This window comes from Brassica napus, chromosome C7, assembly GCF_020379485.1.
Source record: "Brassica napus cultivar Da-Ae chromosome C7, Da-Ae, whole genome shotgun sequence".
NCBI classification, from domain to species: domain Eukaryota; kingdom Viridiplantae; phylum Streptophyta; class Magnoliopsida; order Brassicales; family Brassicaceae; genus Brassica; species Brassica napus.
This window is the reverse complement of record NC_063450.1, coordinates 18,858,275-18,875,497: the sequence shown is the minus strand read 5'-3', so window position 1 is coordinate 18,875,497 and position 17,223 is coordinate 18,858,275. Positions and strand designations below refer to the sequence as shown.

Here is a 17,223-nt window from a genome sequence, read left to right as displayed (position 1 = left end):
CTGTTAGTTCGCCATCACTCCAACGCCTACGAGTTCACCATCACTCGAGACAACACACGTCTTGACTTCAAAGAGGAGAAGATGATGAACGAGTCGCCTCCTTGTTCACCATAACTCCAACCCCTCAAAACAAACCACAAAACGAAGACAACGACTATGAATTAGTGAATTGTTTCAAAGAAACGAGCACAAACTACAGATCGCTAAACTCCAATGTCTCTAGAACAAATCACAAACTACTTTGTGCTAAACTCCAATGTCTCAAGCACAACCCACAAAAATACATAACATGTACTTGCCGTGAGAAAGAACTGTCGTCGTAGGAGCTCAGGTGATGGAACAGGCGTTGAACCTCAGGTAATGGAACCGTCGTCGGAGCTCAGCTGATGGAACCGTCGTCGGAGCTCAGCTGATGGAACCGTCCTCGGAGCTCAGCTGATGGAACGAAGACAAAGAGAGGCTTCGGTGGTGGAACGACAAGGAAGAGAAGTTCATGAGTAAGAACCGCCCGCGTCGGAGCTCAGGTGATGCCGTCGGAGCTCGGGTAATGGAACCGTCGTCGGAACTCAGCTGATGGAACGAAGACAAAGAGAGGCTTCAGTGGTGGCACGACAAGGAAGAGAAGCTCCGATGATTCACTAGATTGACAAAAAATTCAAAAGCAAGTTGTTGAAAAGAAACAGTCGTGTAATGTCCGATCTGTGAAGATAAGAAGAAGAACCTTACAAGTTGTACATGCATGTCTCAACTGTGAAGCTTAGAAGCTCATGAAGAGACATCGAAGAAGAAGAATCGACTTTGTTGGAGCTTTCTCTGCTTAGCTTCTCTGGTGAAGATCGAATACTATGTGGTCAGCACCGGACATCGAACGGCCGTGGTCGGAGGCTCAGAGCTCCATTTCTTCACGCGGTGAACTACATCGTCATCACTTTCTCCGTTCATCTTTTTCTTTTTGTTTTTTCAGGTGAAGAGGCAGAATCGCAAATGACGAAAGGAAAGCGGGATCTAGGGCATCCCACGGTTCGGATTGGGCCGTCCCGCGTAGAGCCCGGTACCAACCAAGCCTCAGCCCGCAAAGCCCGCTATTTTGCGGGTTGTAGATAACTCGGCCCAAACCCACCCCACACCAAGCCCTAACAAGCCCAGGCCCGCGGTCCAGTATATCCATTGCCATCCCTAGTTGTGGATATGGTGAGGAATGGATTGTTTGATTTTGTCTGGGCCAAAGCCCATTCAGTCTCTGAAGAAATTAATTCGCCATGGAAATTAATTCGCAAGAAGCGACGGCGCATAAATAAAAGAGCAGCCAGCATCTTCTGTATTCTCTTAAATCGAATCTACTTCAAAAGGGCTCTTTGCGAACTTAGAATCTGAAAGGGCAAAGATGCAGGTAGGCTTTCGAAACCCTTGTTTTTTTTTTTTTTTCTTCCTCCAAAATTGAAACTGTGGATATCAGCTAAGAGAAAAACCCTATTCGATTCGCTAATTAACACTGGCTTAGTTCAATTCCTTCGAAATTAATCAGAAGCATAGCTGAAATCTGTGAATAAATTAGGTATCTTTCGCATCAGATAGTCACGCGAATCTCAAATTTTGTATTGTTTTTGTTTGGTGCAGGCAAGTGATAGGTTTAACATCAATTCTCAGCTTGAGCATCTTCAAGCTAAGTATGTTGGTACTGGCCATGCTGATTTGAGCAGATTGTGAGTTTCCGTTTTCTTTTGGTTTCTGTAAATAGTTTGATTTTCTTCAGGCTTGTTTACTAATTGGTACTTATCTTATTTTATATATGTTGTTGACTAGTGAGTGGGCTGTGAACATTCAGCGTGACAGTTATGCTTCCTACATTGGTCACTACCCCATGCTTGCGTACTTTGCAATCGCTGAGAACGAGTCCATTGGGCGAGAACGCTACAACTTTATGCAGGTTTTTTCACCTTCTTCTTTTCTCTCTAGACTTATCTTTGCTTCTGTTAACAATCAAATGTGTCTATGTGTTTGTTTGTTTTGTTTTGGTCCTTTGTCTGCACTAACTGATTGAACAACGTTTCATGTTTGGATTATGATTATCGGTTTAGCTATTCAGCGTTAGTTTCGGCTGTGTTCTCTGGGCATTATCTCTTCAGTTATTCATTTATTTGGTTTTATAGCTTTTTACCTAAGTTTATGTAGGATAATTGGCTGTATAGCTTTGCTGATCAGTAGTAGAAAACTGTCTATGGGTTACATTCAGCTGAGAGAGGATTAGTCTATTATGATAACCCTCGTGTCTTCTATTTCTTTCACATCTTTTAATTCAGAATAATGGCAAACCTCATGTTAATATTAAAAGGAACATTTCGAATTAGGATGTTTCGGTTTAGCTTATGAGACACTTGTTTCAATTGATTATAAAATGTGTAGTTGTCGTCTGGGTCTTGCATGCAAGACTGTGTTTTGTTCATTATGTCTCTGCTTCATTCTCTTCTCTTTTCTTCTACTGTCCTGTGTCATTTATTTGATTTTATAGTTTTTACTTGAGTTTATGCAGCTCTAGATAGCTTTGCTGACCAATAGAAATCGGTCCATTCAGTTGAGAGAGTATTAGTTTAGTATGATAACCTTTCTCACTAATTCTCTTTCGATTTTGCAGAAAATGCTTCTACCGTGTGGCCTTCCTCCAGAAAGAGAAGACGACTAATGAGAGACTTGCAAGTGTTCTGTCGCAACTCGAATCAGAAGCAAAGGACAACTTATTTCTACTTCTTAAAGAACTCTCTCTTCAAGCAGTGTTGTATTGGTCATAAAACCCTCTCTGAGCTCTCTCTCTCTCTCTCTCTTATTGTGTAAACAAAATTGTCTTTGATTTAATGAAAACTTACTTCCATCAATATATAATTATTCAATCTCATATTACAAAATAATTGAATTTGTAAAAATATTTGACATAAAATGTAAAACTTTGAATAAGTTAAACTAACAACTCGAATAGAACGGAACCATAAAGGAACAGTCTTTGCGCTTGAAAACGTTCAGTCTCATTCACAAAGAAGAATGAGTTCATCATCATCATCAAAAGCCATAATCAAAACCCTGATCAAGAACCCAACTCGCATCAGATCAAAACACCAAGCCAAGCAGCTCCACGCCCAGTTCCTCCGAACCCAATCACTCTCCCACACATCAGCCTCCGTCGTCATCTCCATCTACACCAACCTCAAACTCCTACACGAAGCCTTGCTCCTTTTCCACACGCTCGAATCTCCTCCCGTCCTCGCATGGAAGTCCGTCATCAGATGCTTCACCGACCAGTCGCTCTTCTCTCGCGCATTGTCTTCCTTCGTCGATATGCGAGCTTCCGGGAGATGCCCTGATCACAATGTCTTCCCTTCTGTCCTGAAATCGTGTACGATGATGACGGATTTGAAGTTGGGTGAGTCTGTTCATGGGTATATTGTTAGGCTTGGGTTGGATTGCGATCTGTATACTTGCAATGCGCTTATGAATATGTATGCTAAGCTTCAAGGGATGGGTTCCAATATTAGTGCAGGTAAGGTGTTCGATGAAATGCCTCAGAGAATAATAGATAGTGAAACTATGAGTAATGCTCTGCCTTCAGGGATAGATAGTGTGAGGAAAGTTTTTGAATTGATGCCTACAAAGGACGTGGTTTCCTGGAACACGATCATTGCAGGGTATGCACAAAGTGGAATGTATGAAGATGCTTTGAGGATGGTTAGGGAGATGGCAAGTGAGGATATAAAGCCTGATGCTTTCACTTTGTCTAGTGTTCTTCCGATTTTTTCAGAGTATGTGGATGTTAAAAGGGGAAAAGAGATTCATGGGTACGTGATTAGGAAAGGGATTGATGCTGACGTGTATATTGGGAGTAGCTTGGTTGATATGTATGCTAAAAGTGCTCGGATTGAAGATTCCGAAAGAGTGTTTTCTCACTTGTTGAGACGGGATAGTATCTCATATAACTCGCTTGTTGCCGGGTATGTACAGAACGGTAGATATAACGAGGCTCTCAAGTTATTCAGGCAAATGGTGACCGCAAAGGTTAGGCCGGGACCTGTGGCTTTCTCGACCGTGTTGCCTGCTTGTGCTCACTTATCCACCTTGCACCTTGGGAAACAACTTCACGGGTATGTGTTGAGAGGTGGCTATAGCGATAACATATTCATAGATAGTGCGCTTGTGGATATGTACTCCAAATGTGGGAGCATTAAGGCTGCTAGGAAGATTTTTGACAGGATGAATGTGCATGACGAAGTTTCATGGACGGCTATTATAATGGGGCATGCGTTACATGGTCATGGGCATGAAGCAGTTTCCTTGTTCGAGGAAATGAAACAGAGAGGAGTGAAGCCAAATCATGTAGCGTTTGTTGCTGTACTAACTGCTTGTAGTCACGTTGGGTTGGTAGATGAGGCGTGGGGATATTTCAACAGCATGACTGAGGTATACGGTTTGAACCATGAGTTGGAACATTACGCAGCTGTAGCTGATCTTCTCGGCCGTGCAGGGAAGCTGGAAGAAGCGTATGAATTCATTTCAAACATGCGTGTTGAGCCTACGGGTAGCGTATGGTCTACGTTACTGTCTTCTTGCAGCGTTCACAAGAATCTTGAGCTAGCAGAGAAGGTTGCTGAGAAGATATTCGCTGTTGATTCTGAGAACATGGGAGCTTGTGTGCTGATGTGCAACATGTATGCATCTAACGGGAGATGGAAAGAGATGGCGAAACTGAGATTGAGAATGAAGAAGCTAGGAATGAGGAAAAAGCCAGCTTGTAGTTGGATCGAGTTCAAAGACAAGACTCATGGTTTTGTCTCAGGGGATAGATCGCATTCGAGTATGGAGAGAATCAACGAGTTTCTTGAAGCGGTAATGGAACAGATGGAGAGAGAAGGGTATGTTGCAGACACAAGCGGAGTGCTCCACGATGTGGATGAGGAGCATAAGAGGGAGCTTTTGTTTGGACACAGCGAGAGATTAGCTGTTGCGTTTGGTATCATCAACACAGAGCCTGGCACGACGATAAGGGTCACTAAGAACATAAGGATATGCAGGGATTGTCATGTTGCTATCAAGTTTATTGCGAAGATCACAGAGAGAGAGATTATCGTGAGGGATAATAGCAGATTCCATCATTTCAACCGTGGAAGCTGTTCTTGTGGAGACTATTGGTGAGAGAGTAAGTGTATCGTGTTTGTTCGGAGTTAGAATGATGAGCGATAAGCTTCCATTACAGTGATTGCAGTGTTGAGAGTTAAAGAAATGCGAAAAGATACTCTATGTATCTTAAAATCAACATGACGCCATTTCTTATATGTTTTGCTTCGATATACGTAATTATTTACAGTGAAAATAAGAACCTGCTCAATATGCTAGTGTCAAATACACACATTGGGATCGGTGAGAAGAGATGATCTGGACTCTGGAGTCGCTTGGTTATGTGATGATGTACCAGCTATTGGCTTGTGTAAAGCATGAAAATCCTCATAACTTGGGACGGCGTGTATCTTCTTGTCTCAGTCAACCATGGCAAGGTCTAAAAGCTGGTACGTGATCATGTCTGTGTTCTGTATTGTGAAATCATGTTCTTATACTTTTTATTAAACATATCTTAGGTCTTTACAAGTCATTACCGGGTAGGTTAGAACCCTCTAGACTCTTTGTTCAACTTCCGTTACGAGAAACTTAAACTGAGGTATTGTAGGGCTTTACCCCGAAGGGAGCCCTTCCAGAAATTCTCGAGAGCCCAAGACAAGCTTAGGCCCAGGAGGGGGTTTGGAAATAGTTTTCAACCAGCAATAGACGCGCCTCGGTTAGTACCTCATTAGCTGCGTCATTGCCCCAAGCGCAAAGATGCTTTTTCAAGGACAACGTGAGCTTTGTTTTATAACCCAAGTTTATTGACCTTAGAAGTTCTCGCTACCGATGTGGGACAAATATACGCACCTTTTACAATTAAACAACGATCGGGCTTCAATGCATAATGGGCCTCAGAATCTGGGTCGACAAAAATCTATTAACGGCTTTTTTTTAGGTCGAATTCTTGGAAATTAATTTTTTTAAGTTATAAGTTTTTTTTCAATTAACATGTTTTAAGTTTTTTTTCTTGTGAAAGATACCTTTATTTAAAAGCTGTTACTGATTTTCGTATAACCTTGTAGGAAGAAAATGTGAGAAAACAATCTCTCTCTCCCTCTCTTAATGAATTTATATAATTTGTTACCAAGACTATAAAGTAGTGTTTATGTAGCTTGTAACAACATACTTTTTTTAATACACTAATTACATTTGGTCAAATATTCATAACCTAATAATAGTTGTTGACTTCTCCTGAAGTCTCTGAGCTAAAAATGTGGTTATTCATGAGAATGTTTGGTCTTGTGCTAACATATAAGTGATTTGTGGAGACACAAGTGATCATTCAATTTATTTTGTTGGAAAATTTGATGGGGACACTTTGGTTTGGAGAAATCAAGAAACAAGCGTCTTTGTTTCTTCATGACAAGTACAATGTTGCTAGACTTGTTCTCACCGATGTTACCGAAACTGAGCTGTAAGACTAACACTATAAGCTAAGCTAATAATACACATTAGTGATTGTTCATCACACTCTTTAATGAGAAACTGGTTTGTCGGTAATGTTCTTCAGGTTAGTAGAAGAAGTGACAAACGATGATCCTTCTTCTCCAGACGCTAAAACGATGACTAAAATAGCCGATGCATCGTTTAATACAGTGGATTACTGGAGAATTGTGGATGTTCTTCACAGAAAGTAATGAATAAATGAATTCTCTAAGTTCGTTACTTGTGGGAAATTGATCATTCATGAGCTTAACATTACACAAACAAATTGAAAACAGAATAGGAAAAGGGGGAGGAGAGATGAAGAAGTGGAGAGAAGCTTACAAGGCCATGGTGTTGTTGGAGTTCTTATTAACACATGGTCCTCTTCATTTGCCTCATGATTTTCTTTACGACTTGGATCATATTCGTTTCCTCTCAACCTTCCAATACGTTGACGACAAAGGGTACCTATTAATTTTCCAAAACATCCATTTTTTATATATTATAGAGTGTGATATGTGCTGCTTTTTTAAAAAAAAAAACAGAAACTAATTTTGATTAAGCCCATTTTTTACTTAATATATTTTTAAAGTTTTTAACCAAACTACATTCATTAATTTCTTACAAATAATAATAAGTAACTAGGTTTTAATCCGTATTATGAAATTTCTAATTTTCAAAAAATAAATTTAGAAACATTTAAATTTATAAATTCCAATGTACTTATAAATACTATATATAGTTTGATAAGAACTGTTAAATGAAACATAATTATGATTTTAAATTAATATTGTGATAAATAGATTTAGGTGCTAATTTTTTTTATTGAAATGGTTATTATAATATTGTCTTCCCTCAAAAAGAATTCTATGGTGGTGATTGGTTCGCCATTGGCCGTAAGAATTTAGCTGTAAAATTTTAGCTGTAAGTAAGTCGATTGCATAGCTGTAAAATTGTTGCTGTAGATTTTGTTGCATATATTTTTGATGTAGTTAAATTTGTTGTAGCTGTAAGACAAAAGCTGTAGATATTTTAAAATAAAACATGTAAACTATGCGATGTATATATGAAATAGATAATTTTTATTAATTAAAATAATTTATATTAATATTTTTTAATAAATTACCAAAGTTTACTGTTATTGAAAGTGTGATATGAAACTAATATTATGTTATATAAAATATTTCAGTAGTTTAAAACACCCAAAATTAAATTAAAATAGTTATAAATGTTTTATTACCATGATTATTTTTTTTTTCATATTATAGATAGTTATTTTAATTTCAGAGATTCTACGGCCTATAAAAAAAGATGTAGATTTTCTGCCTAAAATACAAAATAATAAGATTTGCTTTATTTATTTTGATGTAGCTTAAAAAATAAAGTTAAAGCATGATTGGTAAAAATTAATTGAAATTTGATGTATGCTTTAACTTTTAAAAATAAAGCTACAACATGATTGATAAAGTTTAGTAATTTAAAAAAAAAAAAGTTAAAGCATGGAGATAAAACCCAACCAATCACCGTGCTCAAAAATATATTACCGCGCCTTTGACAAAAAATAGTTTTAAATTTAATTTAATTTACTTCATTTTTTTGTTATAAACGGAGTTTACTTCATTTTTCCCTCATTAGATTTGATTGGGGAGCTAAGGTACAGAAGAAGGCGGATCAGATTCAAACACTTCTTCTAGGAAAAGAAGAACTAAGAGAAGCTCGTCTTAAAGCTCTAAAGATCACCGCCCAAATCAATGGCTTCGGAAACTCCGCATCTTTCTCTGCTCCTTCTCCGCCTCCTTCACCGGCCTCATCCTCTCCTCTGAATAGCTCCGGTACAACTCTAACCGAAAGAGAGGCTGTATCCGAGTCAGATTCGTTGATCGGCGATAAAGACGAGAGGAACCGAACCGCCGGTGAAGAGACACTGATCAGCGGGATCTGCTCCAAGCTCGCCGGTCTCAGCCCTCTGAAGAAACTTCACGGAGGTCGTACGGCGGCCGGATTTCATGCTTTGTCGAACGTTGAGAGAGTTTCAAGTAAATGTTATGACCGCCGCAATTCTATTGGCTACTGATTTTGATTCTTTGTAATAAAAAGAAAACGGTTCGGTTTTAATTTACATATTTACCGAATATCCGGTTAAAACCGGTTTATGTAAACCTAATTACGATACAAGAAATTTCGCTTTTGCTAATCCTGTTTAAAGCTTCGTTGGCTAAACATTTTGCAGCTTCTTGAGGATCTTCCATATGCCTGATTAGGTTAATAGCTTCTTGATTTTTCATCACCTGCATCATAATCAAAACCACTATTAACGATTTTTCGCTAAGTGATATTAGTCTCTGTAATTTGATTGAGTACTAAACTAATTTACCTGCCAAATCCCAGAGCTACCAATAATGATGAACTCTGTATCTGAACTAATCTTCTCTGTAACCAAAGCAAGCTCTAAATCTCTTGAATCTGATTCATCATCTGTCTCTCCTTGGTAACAAACTGAGATTACACCGTTGAAAGCAGAACTTAATTCATTTTCTTGTTACACAAGTTAGCCAAACCGGTCTTAACCGAATCAAACCAGAGTAATACTGGGTTTAAGGGAACGAACCTGGGAAAACAAAATCCGACCATTTTCTTGTTGATGATTTAGCTCTGAGTTGATAAGCCTCACCGTCTCTGCAAATCACCACTCTATGGTCGCCGATACTCGCCATAGCTAGCTTTTCACCGTCCACCACCGTCACCGAAGCAGCTGAGCCACTGCTTCTCTCTTCCTCAACGTACGCTCTTCTCATGATCTCTTTACATTTTCTCAAAACTCCAGGCTGCAGTTCCATCAATCACTGATCAGACTGATATTAAAGAATATAATTTTTCTTAATATAACTCGGGACTTTCTTGCTGGCCGAAACCTAACTGACTAAACTCCTGTTGCTCGCAATGAAAATTAAATAGTCATGTCACCTGGTCTAAGTTCTAACTTGGGGTGCTTTTATTTAAGAGACGGTTCTTAACTTTTCTTAATTAAAATATAAGAAAAGATAAGAACCGTCTCTTAACCGAAGCTAAGAACCCCAGTTAAGAGACTGAGGTTAATCATGGTCTTAGAACATGATTAATGAGGGTTTGTAGAGTAGGATTCTTAGCGGAGTATAAGAAATCGTCTCTTAATTTTTAACTAAAAAAGCTAAGAACCGGTTCTTAAATATCTTTTTTAGTTAAAAGTTAAGAGACGGTTTCTTATATTCCGCTAAAAACTTCACTCTAAAAACCCCTAATTAATCATGTCCTACAAAATTTAACTAAAACTTTCAGTCACCTCATTATCGAAGATATGGTTCTGCATATACTTGACAATCTCTCTCCCAGTTCCAGCATCTGACACTGCAAAGAACCAAACTTCAAGCTCTTCTTCACTCTGTTGCTCTCTCTGTACTGTAACCGAATCTGCACTCGGTGAACGGTCGATATAGCTTAACCGGTCGATGGTATAGCATCCGTGAGAAACCGGATTTAACCAAAATGGTTTCTTCTTCCTTCTACTTACATCCCCATCTACTAGTCGTTCAAACCGGAACGCCTGTTGAATTCGATAGGTATTGTTATAGATTTACTCAGATTTTGAAAACAAACTAAAAGTTTATATAATCAATGGATATATAAAAGATCATATGTTTCAGAAATTTCAAGATCTAAAACCATTATACACGATCTTTCACTCTAAGAAGATATAAAAGAGGAAGAAAGATATTATACCTTTTGCATGAAAGGGAAATCCCAGAATCCCATCTTTAATCATAGCTTCTTATTTGCTAATTATTAGTATTTATAGTATATATTGCTATAAGCTTTTGATGAAAACAAGAAAACTTTTTCGATTCTCACAATTCAAAAGAAGACAACTTTTTTTCAGTTGCAAGATACACTTTCGTCGGTCGTTTTTGAATATTATAAAATTGTAATGTAATTTAGGTGCATATTAGTCAACTTAATTAGCAATTAAAACGCTTTTTTTTTTAATTTGTATGGTAAAACAATTTGGAATACATACAAATAACTAGAACATTAAATAAAGTGTTTCAAAAAAAAAGAGTAACGTACGCCTTGTTTTTACATCGCGCTTATTATACTTCGACTACGTTTACGTTTCACCCTTACTGTTTCTAATACGATTACGTTTCTTTTTTCTTTTTTTTCTTTTGTATTCTGTAGAGTTATATATAGTTTGTTATTGCACTATCGCGGTTCGTGTTTTATTTTCCTTGTGTGATGAATTTGCTCAGTGCCGTGGCTAACATCTGAGAGGCCTAAGGCAAGAATAACATGACAAAATTTATTAATCCTTCTGCAACTTGTGTAAATCATAAGCCCTTTAACAAGCAAAAAAAAAGTATGAGAAAAAACTAGTATAAATCATATAACATTTTTATTAAAGTATGATGTAAATTTTAAATTAATGAGTTAAGAAAGAGTGCATACAACAAAATCGATAGATGAAATCTAAAAAGTTTGTTTTTTGTAAAATTAAAAAGAAACATATATTTTTATGGAATATATACTTTAACATAGTTACTTTTAACAATATTTCATAAAACTTGTTTATCGTGGATTCCATAAAAACATATATAAGTGAATACATATTTAGTAAAAATGGGGCCCTAAATTGTAATTGAAAAATAGGGGCTTAAGGCTGCCGCTTTTTTCCAACAAGGGTGAGCTGGGGGTGGGCGCAAAGCGGGTACTTGCTTTTTTACGTCTATTTGATACTTGGTTTGCCTTAAACGAGTAATGAATTTTTCGACTTGTACTTGACTTGTCAGAAACGAGTACTTGTTATTTCGAGTACTTGTGCAAAAATATGTTACTTGCAAGTTGCCTTGTTCGATTACTTGCTACTTACAAGTATTTATTAATTACTTGGATATATTTCTAAGTTTCTAAAATTTATTTGATAGATAATATTTTACGAGAGAATGTTATGAAAGTTTATTTTATTTACTCGACTTGGTAAAAATACGAGAGTTATTTTAAATAAAATATTTGCACCTAATATAAAAAAACAAAGATGGAGTTCGATAAGAAAGTATTGTTTACTTCTTACAACAAAGAAATATTTGTTTAGGGCCTTGATTTTTATGGTTTAGTTATCATTTTTAGTCGTAAAATAAGTAACGAGTAATATCAAGGCGAGTCGTAATTTTTTTTGTGATACTTGTTACTTGTTTTGTAGTTGCAAGTAGCAAAACTCAACGACTTGATACTTGACTTGGCAACGACGAGTACTTGAAAAAACGAGGCGAGTACGGGTCAAGTAGCGAACGAGTATACGAGCACACCCCTGAATTTGCTAATGAGAGTTTTTTTCTTCAGCAAAGACCAACATGCTTCGTTAGATTGCTTCAAAAAGGACAGTCTTGTGAATAAGCCAACTCCAAGCCCACGAGTGCACATGGGAAAACAAAAGCACCGGTCCGAGCTCTTTTTGCAAGCGATTTTGCCCGGATATTGAAGATATATATGAAAGACAGGTCAGAGAGAGATTTTGTGTAGGAGGAAATAAGATAAAAATTGTTCCAAGTAAGGATGACAGTCTTCGTCACATTGAAGAAAAAGCATGTTCTGTTTAATTCTTCTTCAGTCACACGCTTCCAGCCCAATGCTCCTATAAGATTTGTGTAAAGCATGAAAACAAAAATTTATCCATAAACTATAGTATACTTATATAATATTTTGATGTCTTTTTATTCCTATATAAATTATTGGGGTCTAAAGCTAATGCTTAAAACTTTAGCTCAAGGCCAGCCTTGACCAATAAGTTTGGAGACTCATTCTTGAAATATACATTAATTTGTTGAGTAACGTTTTTAAAATTCCGTAAAGGCGGGGATGGAGAGGAGTTTTGTTTTTCTGTATGAGATCCTCAGAGCATCTTTATCCTAAAGCCTCTATTTGGGTCTCTAAATTTTATTTTAATACTTTTAATTAGTTAAAGTGAGGTTAGAGACCTAACTAAGAAACCCGTACAATTAGCGCATCCATTGCAAGTCTCTTATTTAGGGGTTTTAAAAAAAAGATTTTAATTTTTTTTAAATAGATTTTATTTATGAAATTGCAACATTAGAAAAGAAAACATTTTAAACATAGATTTAAATATAAAACATCAAAATAAAGATAAGTAAAAAAAAAGATAACAAATTGAAAGAAACATCCGATATCAGTTGTTGTCTTCATCACGTCCAAATTTAAGCCATACATGTTCAACCAAATCATCTTTGAGTTGTTGATGCATTTGACTATCACGAATTCTAGTCCGAACACTCATCATGTTGGCGACATTTGTAGGGATATCTGTAGAATACGTGAGATCTACATGTGAAGTTCCGGTGTCTTCTCCTTGTTGGAACTCTGAAGTATCATATTGAGTGTATCCATCTCGTTCGTCTCCTACTATCATATTATGGAGTATGATACATGCTCTCATAATCTTCCCAATTTTGACCTTATCCCAAAACAGCGCTGGATTTTTAACAATGGCAAAGCGAGCTTGCAAGACTCCAAAAGCACGCTCAACATCTTTTCGGACAGCTTCTTGACGTTGAGCAAATAAAACTGCTTTCGGCCCTTGTGGTAGTGGAATAGATTGGATAAAAGTTGCCCATTTCGGGTAAATACCATCCGTAAGATAGTAAGCCATATGATACTCTCTTCCATTGACAGAGAAAGTGACATTTGGAGCTTGACCTTTTATTATGTCATCAAAAACAGGTGAGCGATCGAGAACATTGATATCATTTAATGTACCTGGAGGTCCAAAAAATGCATGCCATATCCATAGATCGTATGAAGCAACAGCCTCTAACACGATTGTTGGTTTACCCGAACCACGAGAATATTGCCCTTTCCAAGCGGTGGGACAATTCTTCCACTCCCAATGCATACAATCGATGCTTCCTATCATCCCGGGAAATCCACGATGCTCTCCAACATCAAGTAGACGTTGAAGATCAGCTGGTGTTGGTCTTCTTAAGTACTCATCGCCGAACAAATATATTATTCCGTCCACAAAATTTTCCACACATAACCGAGTGGTTGTTTCCCCGAGCCGGAGGTATTCGTCAACCGTATCAGCTGCAGAACCATAAGCCAAGACACGAATGGCTGCAGTACACTTTTGAAAGGGAGAGAGACTATTCCTTCCGAAACCATCTTTCTTTTCCCGAAAATACTGAACTTCGTTGGAGAGTCGATCAACAATGTGCATGAACAATGGCTTGTTCATTCTAAAACGTCGTCGGAAGATATTATCAGGATACGTAGGAGTTTCACTGAAATAATCATTCCATAAACGAATATGCCCTTCTTCACGATTTCTTTCGATATAAGCCCGTTTTTTTCTTTTTTTTCTTCCCTCTTCTTGATCAATATGAATGGCCAAATTCTCAAAGGCTTGATCAAAACGTTGATCAAAGAACTCATCAAATGTATCATCAAAACATTCATCTAAAGTTTCTTGAGAAGAAGAAGCCATATGAGTTTGTAAATAGAGAGAAGAAGAGTTAATGAGTTTGGTTTGGAAATGAATTTGATACGAGTTTGGTTTAAGATGAGAGAATATGGGTTTGTGATATGGCTTTTGATATTGGTTTGGTAAGAAGAGAGGAAGAGAGATAGAGTGTCGATTATGAGTTTGTCAATATGAGTTTGTGATATTGGTTTGATACAAAGAATGAGAGATAGAAGGTCGATTACTTTATACTACTTGATGAAATAATAAGAGTACAAAGTCCGTGACACACTACACGCCAACACACTGATACATTGATACAAAAGACAAGCCAAACACCTGAAAGTCCCGTGAATCCTAAAGATACATTGATACATTGACACTACAAGCCAAGTCCCGTGACTCCTAAAGACACACTGATACATTGATCCAAGACACACTGATCCAGTATAACAGTATGCAGCCTCTTCTTTCACTCTTCTCATCTCGCTCCGTGACTCTACAACAAGTCTGTTTACCTGCAAAACAAAAGAGGAGATTTTAATTAAACTTAAGCCGAGAACATGAAACATAACCATAAGCTTAATTAAACATTATCAGAGAACATGATACATAATTAAACATAAGATCGAGACCATGAAACATAACAAGAGATAAAACAAAACAAGAAACAAAGAACAGGAGATGAAACAACAAACAAACAAAGAACAAGTTACATTAACTCATTTATGAGTTTTTCCTTGAGAGCTTCTTCATAAGCAGCTAGGTTTTCCTTTGCAACAAGACTCTCAAGTAGCCTCATCTTGGAGAGTTGTTGCTTCATTGCCAAGTCATCCTTCTTGATACTCCACATAATCTGGAAATCAGACACATCTTTCCCATCAACTTGCGGCTTCTTTCCACGAGCTTTTGCAGCCTTAACACCAGGGGGACGAGATGTTCCTTCTACACCAGCATCGTTTTCATTGACTTGAGAGCTTGCTCCTGAATGTGAACCGTCGGCGAACTTCCTCCTTTTCGAGCTGCTTTCAGTTTTAGCTGTACTGAGATCACACCACTTCTGGTCGTTGCGAAGCTCGTTCCACGCATGTTCAAGGCAGAACTTCTTTTTTTGGTTATTGAAGAAGATCTCGTGGGCCAGCTTTAGAACGTCATTGTCATTCATGCCACTGATTTTCTCTCTCGTGGCTGCTTCATACGCCCCAGCGAACTTGCAAACTGCTTCATTCAGCTTGTGCCAACGTTGCTTGCATTGACTACCCTCTCGTTTTTCAGAGGCAGCAAGTTTAGGGCTAGCCGAGAAGTATGCTGCAACTCTGGTCCAGAAAGCCACTGACTTCTGCTCATTCCCTACAACGGGGTCTTTGCTCGTGTTCAACCACGAGCTAATGAGCACTATATCCTCTGTCACTGTCCACGTCCTTCTTTCCTTACGCTCTGCTCGAAGCTCCGCAGCTTGACTGCCTAAGGAGGGCTCTTGCGATGAAGAGAGTGAAACACGTCCTTGACTGCCAAAGACAACATTTTGTTGACTATTGAGTAGTTCAATAAAATTGGCAGAGTCCTCAAATGGATTGAAATCCATTTCTGAAGACAAGAATAGAGGAGAAAGAGGAGATAGAGGAGAAAGAGGAGAAAGAGGAGACACAGGAGAAAGAGGAGAAAGAGGAGACGGAGGAGAAAGAGGAGACGGAGGAGAAAGTGGAGGAAGAGCTAGCAAGCGCATTCAGATGTTGGAGATTGAAGAGAAAGGCAGTGGTTATAAATAATTCAAGGAAGTGAGGTAGCATTCAAGACACCCAACCAAACAACTCATCACAAACAATTCATCACAGAAGCTTTTTTAAATTTACGTTTCAACTACAAGCAGACTTAAATTTACTCATCACTTTTCTATCTAACCATCATGTCTATTTATTACCATACACAACCATAAATCTAACACTTAACTACATCTTTAATTACCCGAGTTTCAATTCATCACAGAAGCTAACCACATCACTTCTAATTCAATTCTCTTCATTTCATTGCGGCCAGATGTTGGAGAGTAACACTAACCTGTATTGATGAACCTTCCTGACCTCTCTTTCCACAGAACATATCAAACGCAAGTTGATTCCTTCGTCTCACGTTGATCCCTTCATCTCACCACACAAAGGCAGAAACAAAATAAAATTAATCAACAGAAAAAAGCCAAATAAAAATTGATGAACTTGCAACAAACAAAACGAGATTGAAACAATGTTACAGCTAAACCCAACATAATCAAATGACAGAAACATTATCAAAATAGATTCACTTGCAACAAACAAATCACAACTTATCAAAGCACAATCAGAGACATGCATCATTGAAGAACGTGAAACAGAAGCATTACCTGTACGAATCGCGGAGAGGCATCGATAGAGAGCTCCATCGCCGTGGAGGAGAGCCACCAACAGAGAGCCATATATAGCCGTCGACGAGAGCCACCGCGAGAAAGAATCGAACCTACAAACCAAACAAACTTGCAATCAGAACAAGAATAAGTCTAGAATAAGACATGCATGCTTGAAGAACACAACAAACGATTTAGATTTACCTTCCGATTCCAGTTTATCCACCCAGAGAGAGAGCGCCGTCCTTTGCCGACGAGGAGGCCCACAGAGAGGGAGATAATCAACGATTTCCCTCCCCGACGACAGCCACCGAGAGAGAGAGGTCTGGCTTCATTTCCTCGAGGAGCACGAAGAGAGAGAGAATCGCCCTTTCGTCTGCGAGCCACGGAGAGAGACGATCCCGTTTCGTCTGCGACCCACGGAGAGAGGGATTATCGCCGGCAACTCGAGGAACCACGGAGGAAGAGAGAATCGCCTTCTCGGAAAGGAAGGTGGAGAGATTTCGAGAGAAAGAGAGAATGAACCAAAGAAAATCGTAGACGGTCCTCCTCTCTCCTCTCCCTTTGCCTACACGTGTCCCTCAAATACGGTTTCTACCTTACCCCAATTAAGCGACGCCTCTAGTGTTTATTAGTGTTTTTGATTTAATTTTAATGCACAATTTAATTAAGACACCCCCTAAATACCACCGATAATGGTGCTCTCATAACGTTATACTTTAAGTTATCTAGAAAAACTACTTGAAGTGTACCATTCTTTTGCTTACATACAGTATTT

The 17,223-nt window shown here is 38.2% G+C and overlaps 5 protein-coding genes and 1 non-coding gene across 7 annotated transcripts; 3 read left to right on the top strand and 3 right to left on the bottom strand.

Annotated features, from left to right (window-relative positions):
- The first annotated feature begins 1,208 nt into the window (after positions 1–1,208).
- On the top strand, positions 1,209–2,870 carry LOC106421401 (uncharacterized protein At4g14342). The gene is made up of 4 exons (XM_013862249.3): positions 1,209–1,390; positions 1,618–1,703; positions 1,804–1,927; positions 2,633–2,870. Exons 1-4 carry the CDS (start codon positions 1,385–1,387, stop codon positions 2,678–2,680), a joined length of 264 nt encoding a protein of 87 aa, XP_013717703.1. The 5' UTR covers positions 1,209–1,384; the 3' UTR covers positions 2,681–2,870.
- A 138-nt stretch (positions 2,871–3,008) lies between these two features.
- On the top strand, positions 3,009–5,330 carry LOC106421405 (putative pentatricopeptide repeat-containing protein At3g23330). Its single transcript, XM_048762778.1, has one exon. It carries the CDS (start codon positions 3,034–3,036, stop codon positions 5,173–5,175), a length of 2,142 nt encoding a protein of 713 aa, XP_048618735.1. The 5' UTR covers positions 3,009–3,033; the 3' UTR covers positions 5,176–5,330.
- A 374-nt stretch (positions 5,331–5,704) lies between these two features.
- Positions 5,705–5,855, bottom strand: LOC125590992. Its single transcript, XR_007326984.1, has one exon. It is a non-coding gene; the product is annotated as a U4 spliceosomal RNA (small nuclear RNA).
- Positions 5,856–6,228: 373 nt separating this feature from the next.
- LOC106421471 (epsin-1) lies at positions 6,229–8,758 on the top strand. Its single transcript, XM_013862311.3, has 4 exons — positions 6,229–6,553; positions 6,650–6,772; positions 6,861–7,028; positions 8,200–8,758. Exons 1-4 carry the CDS (start codon positions 6,447–6,449, stop codon positions 8,636–8,638), a joined length of 837 nt encoding a protein of 278 aa, XP_013717765.1. The 5' UTR covers positions 6,229–6,446; the 3' UTR covers positions 8,639–8,758.
- On the bottom strand, positions 8,623–17,127 carry LOC106421472 (putative protein phosphatase 2C-like protein 44). 2 transcript variants are annotated; one of them, XM_013862312.3, is made up of 6 exons: positions 16,127–17,127; positions 10,321–14,586; positions 9,884–10,144; positions 9,173–9,389; positions 8,939–9,060; positions 8,623–8,852 (listed from the first exon to the last, which is right to left on the bottom strand). In XM_013862312.3, exons 2-6 carry the CDS (start codon positions 10,351–10,353, stop codon positions 8,715–8,717), a joined length of 771 nt encoding a protein of 256 aa, XP_013717766.1. In that variant the 5' UTR covers positions 10,354–14,586; positions 16,127–17,127; the 3' UTR covers positions 8,623–8,714. The 2 variants fall into 2 exon arrangements, with proteins under 2 accessions (XP_013717766.1, XP_048618736.1); XM_048762779.1 differs by lacking the exons at positions 8,623–8,852; positions 8,939–9,060 and having other exon boundaries at positions 9,185–14,586.
- On the bottom strand, positions 14,781–15,653 carry LOC125590469 (glutathione S-transferase T3-like). Its single transcript, XM_048764042.1, has one exon. It carries the CDS (start codon positions 15,651–15,653, stop codon positions 14,781–14,783), a length of 873 nt encoding a protein of 290 aa, XP_048619999.1.
- Positions 17,128–17,223: the final 96 nt, after the last annotated feature.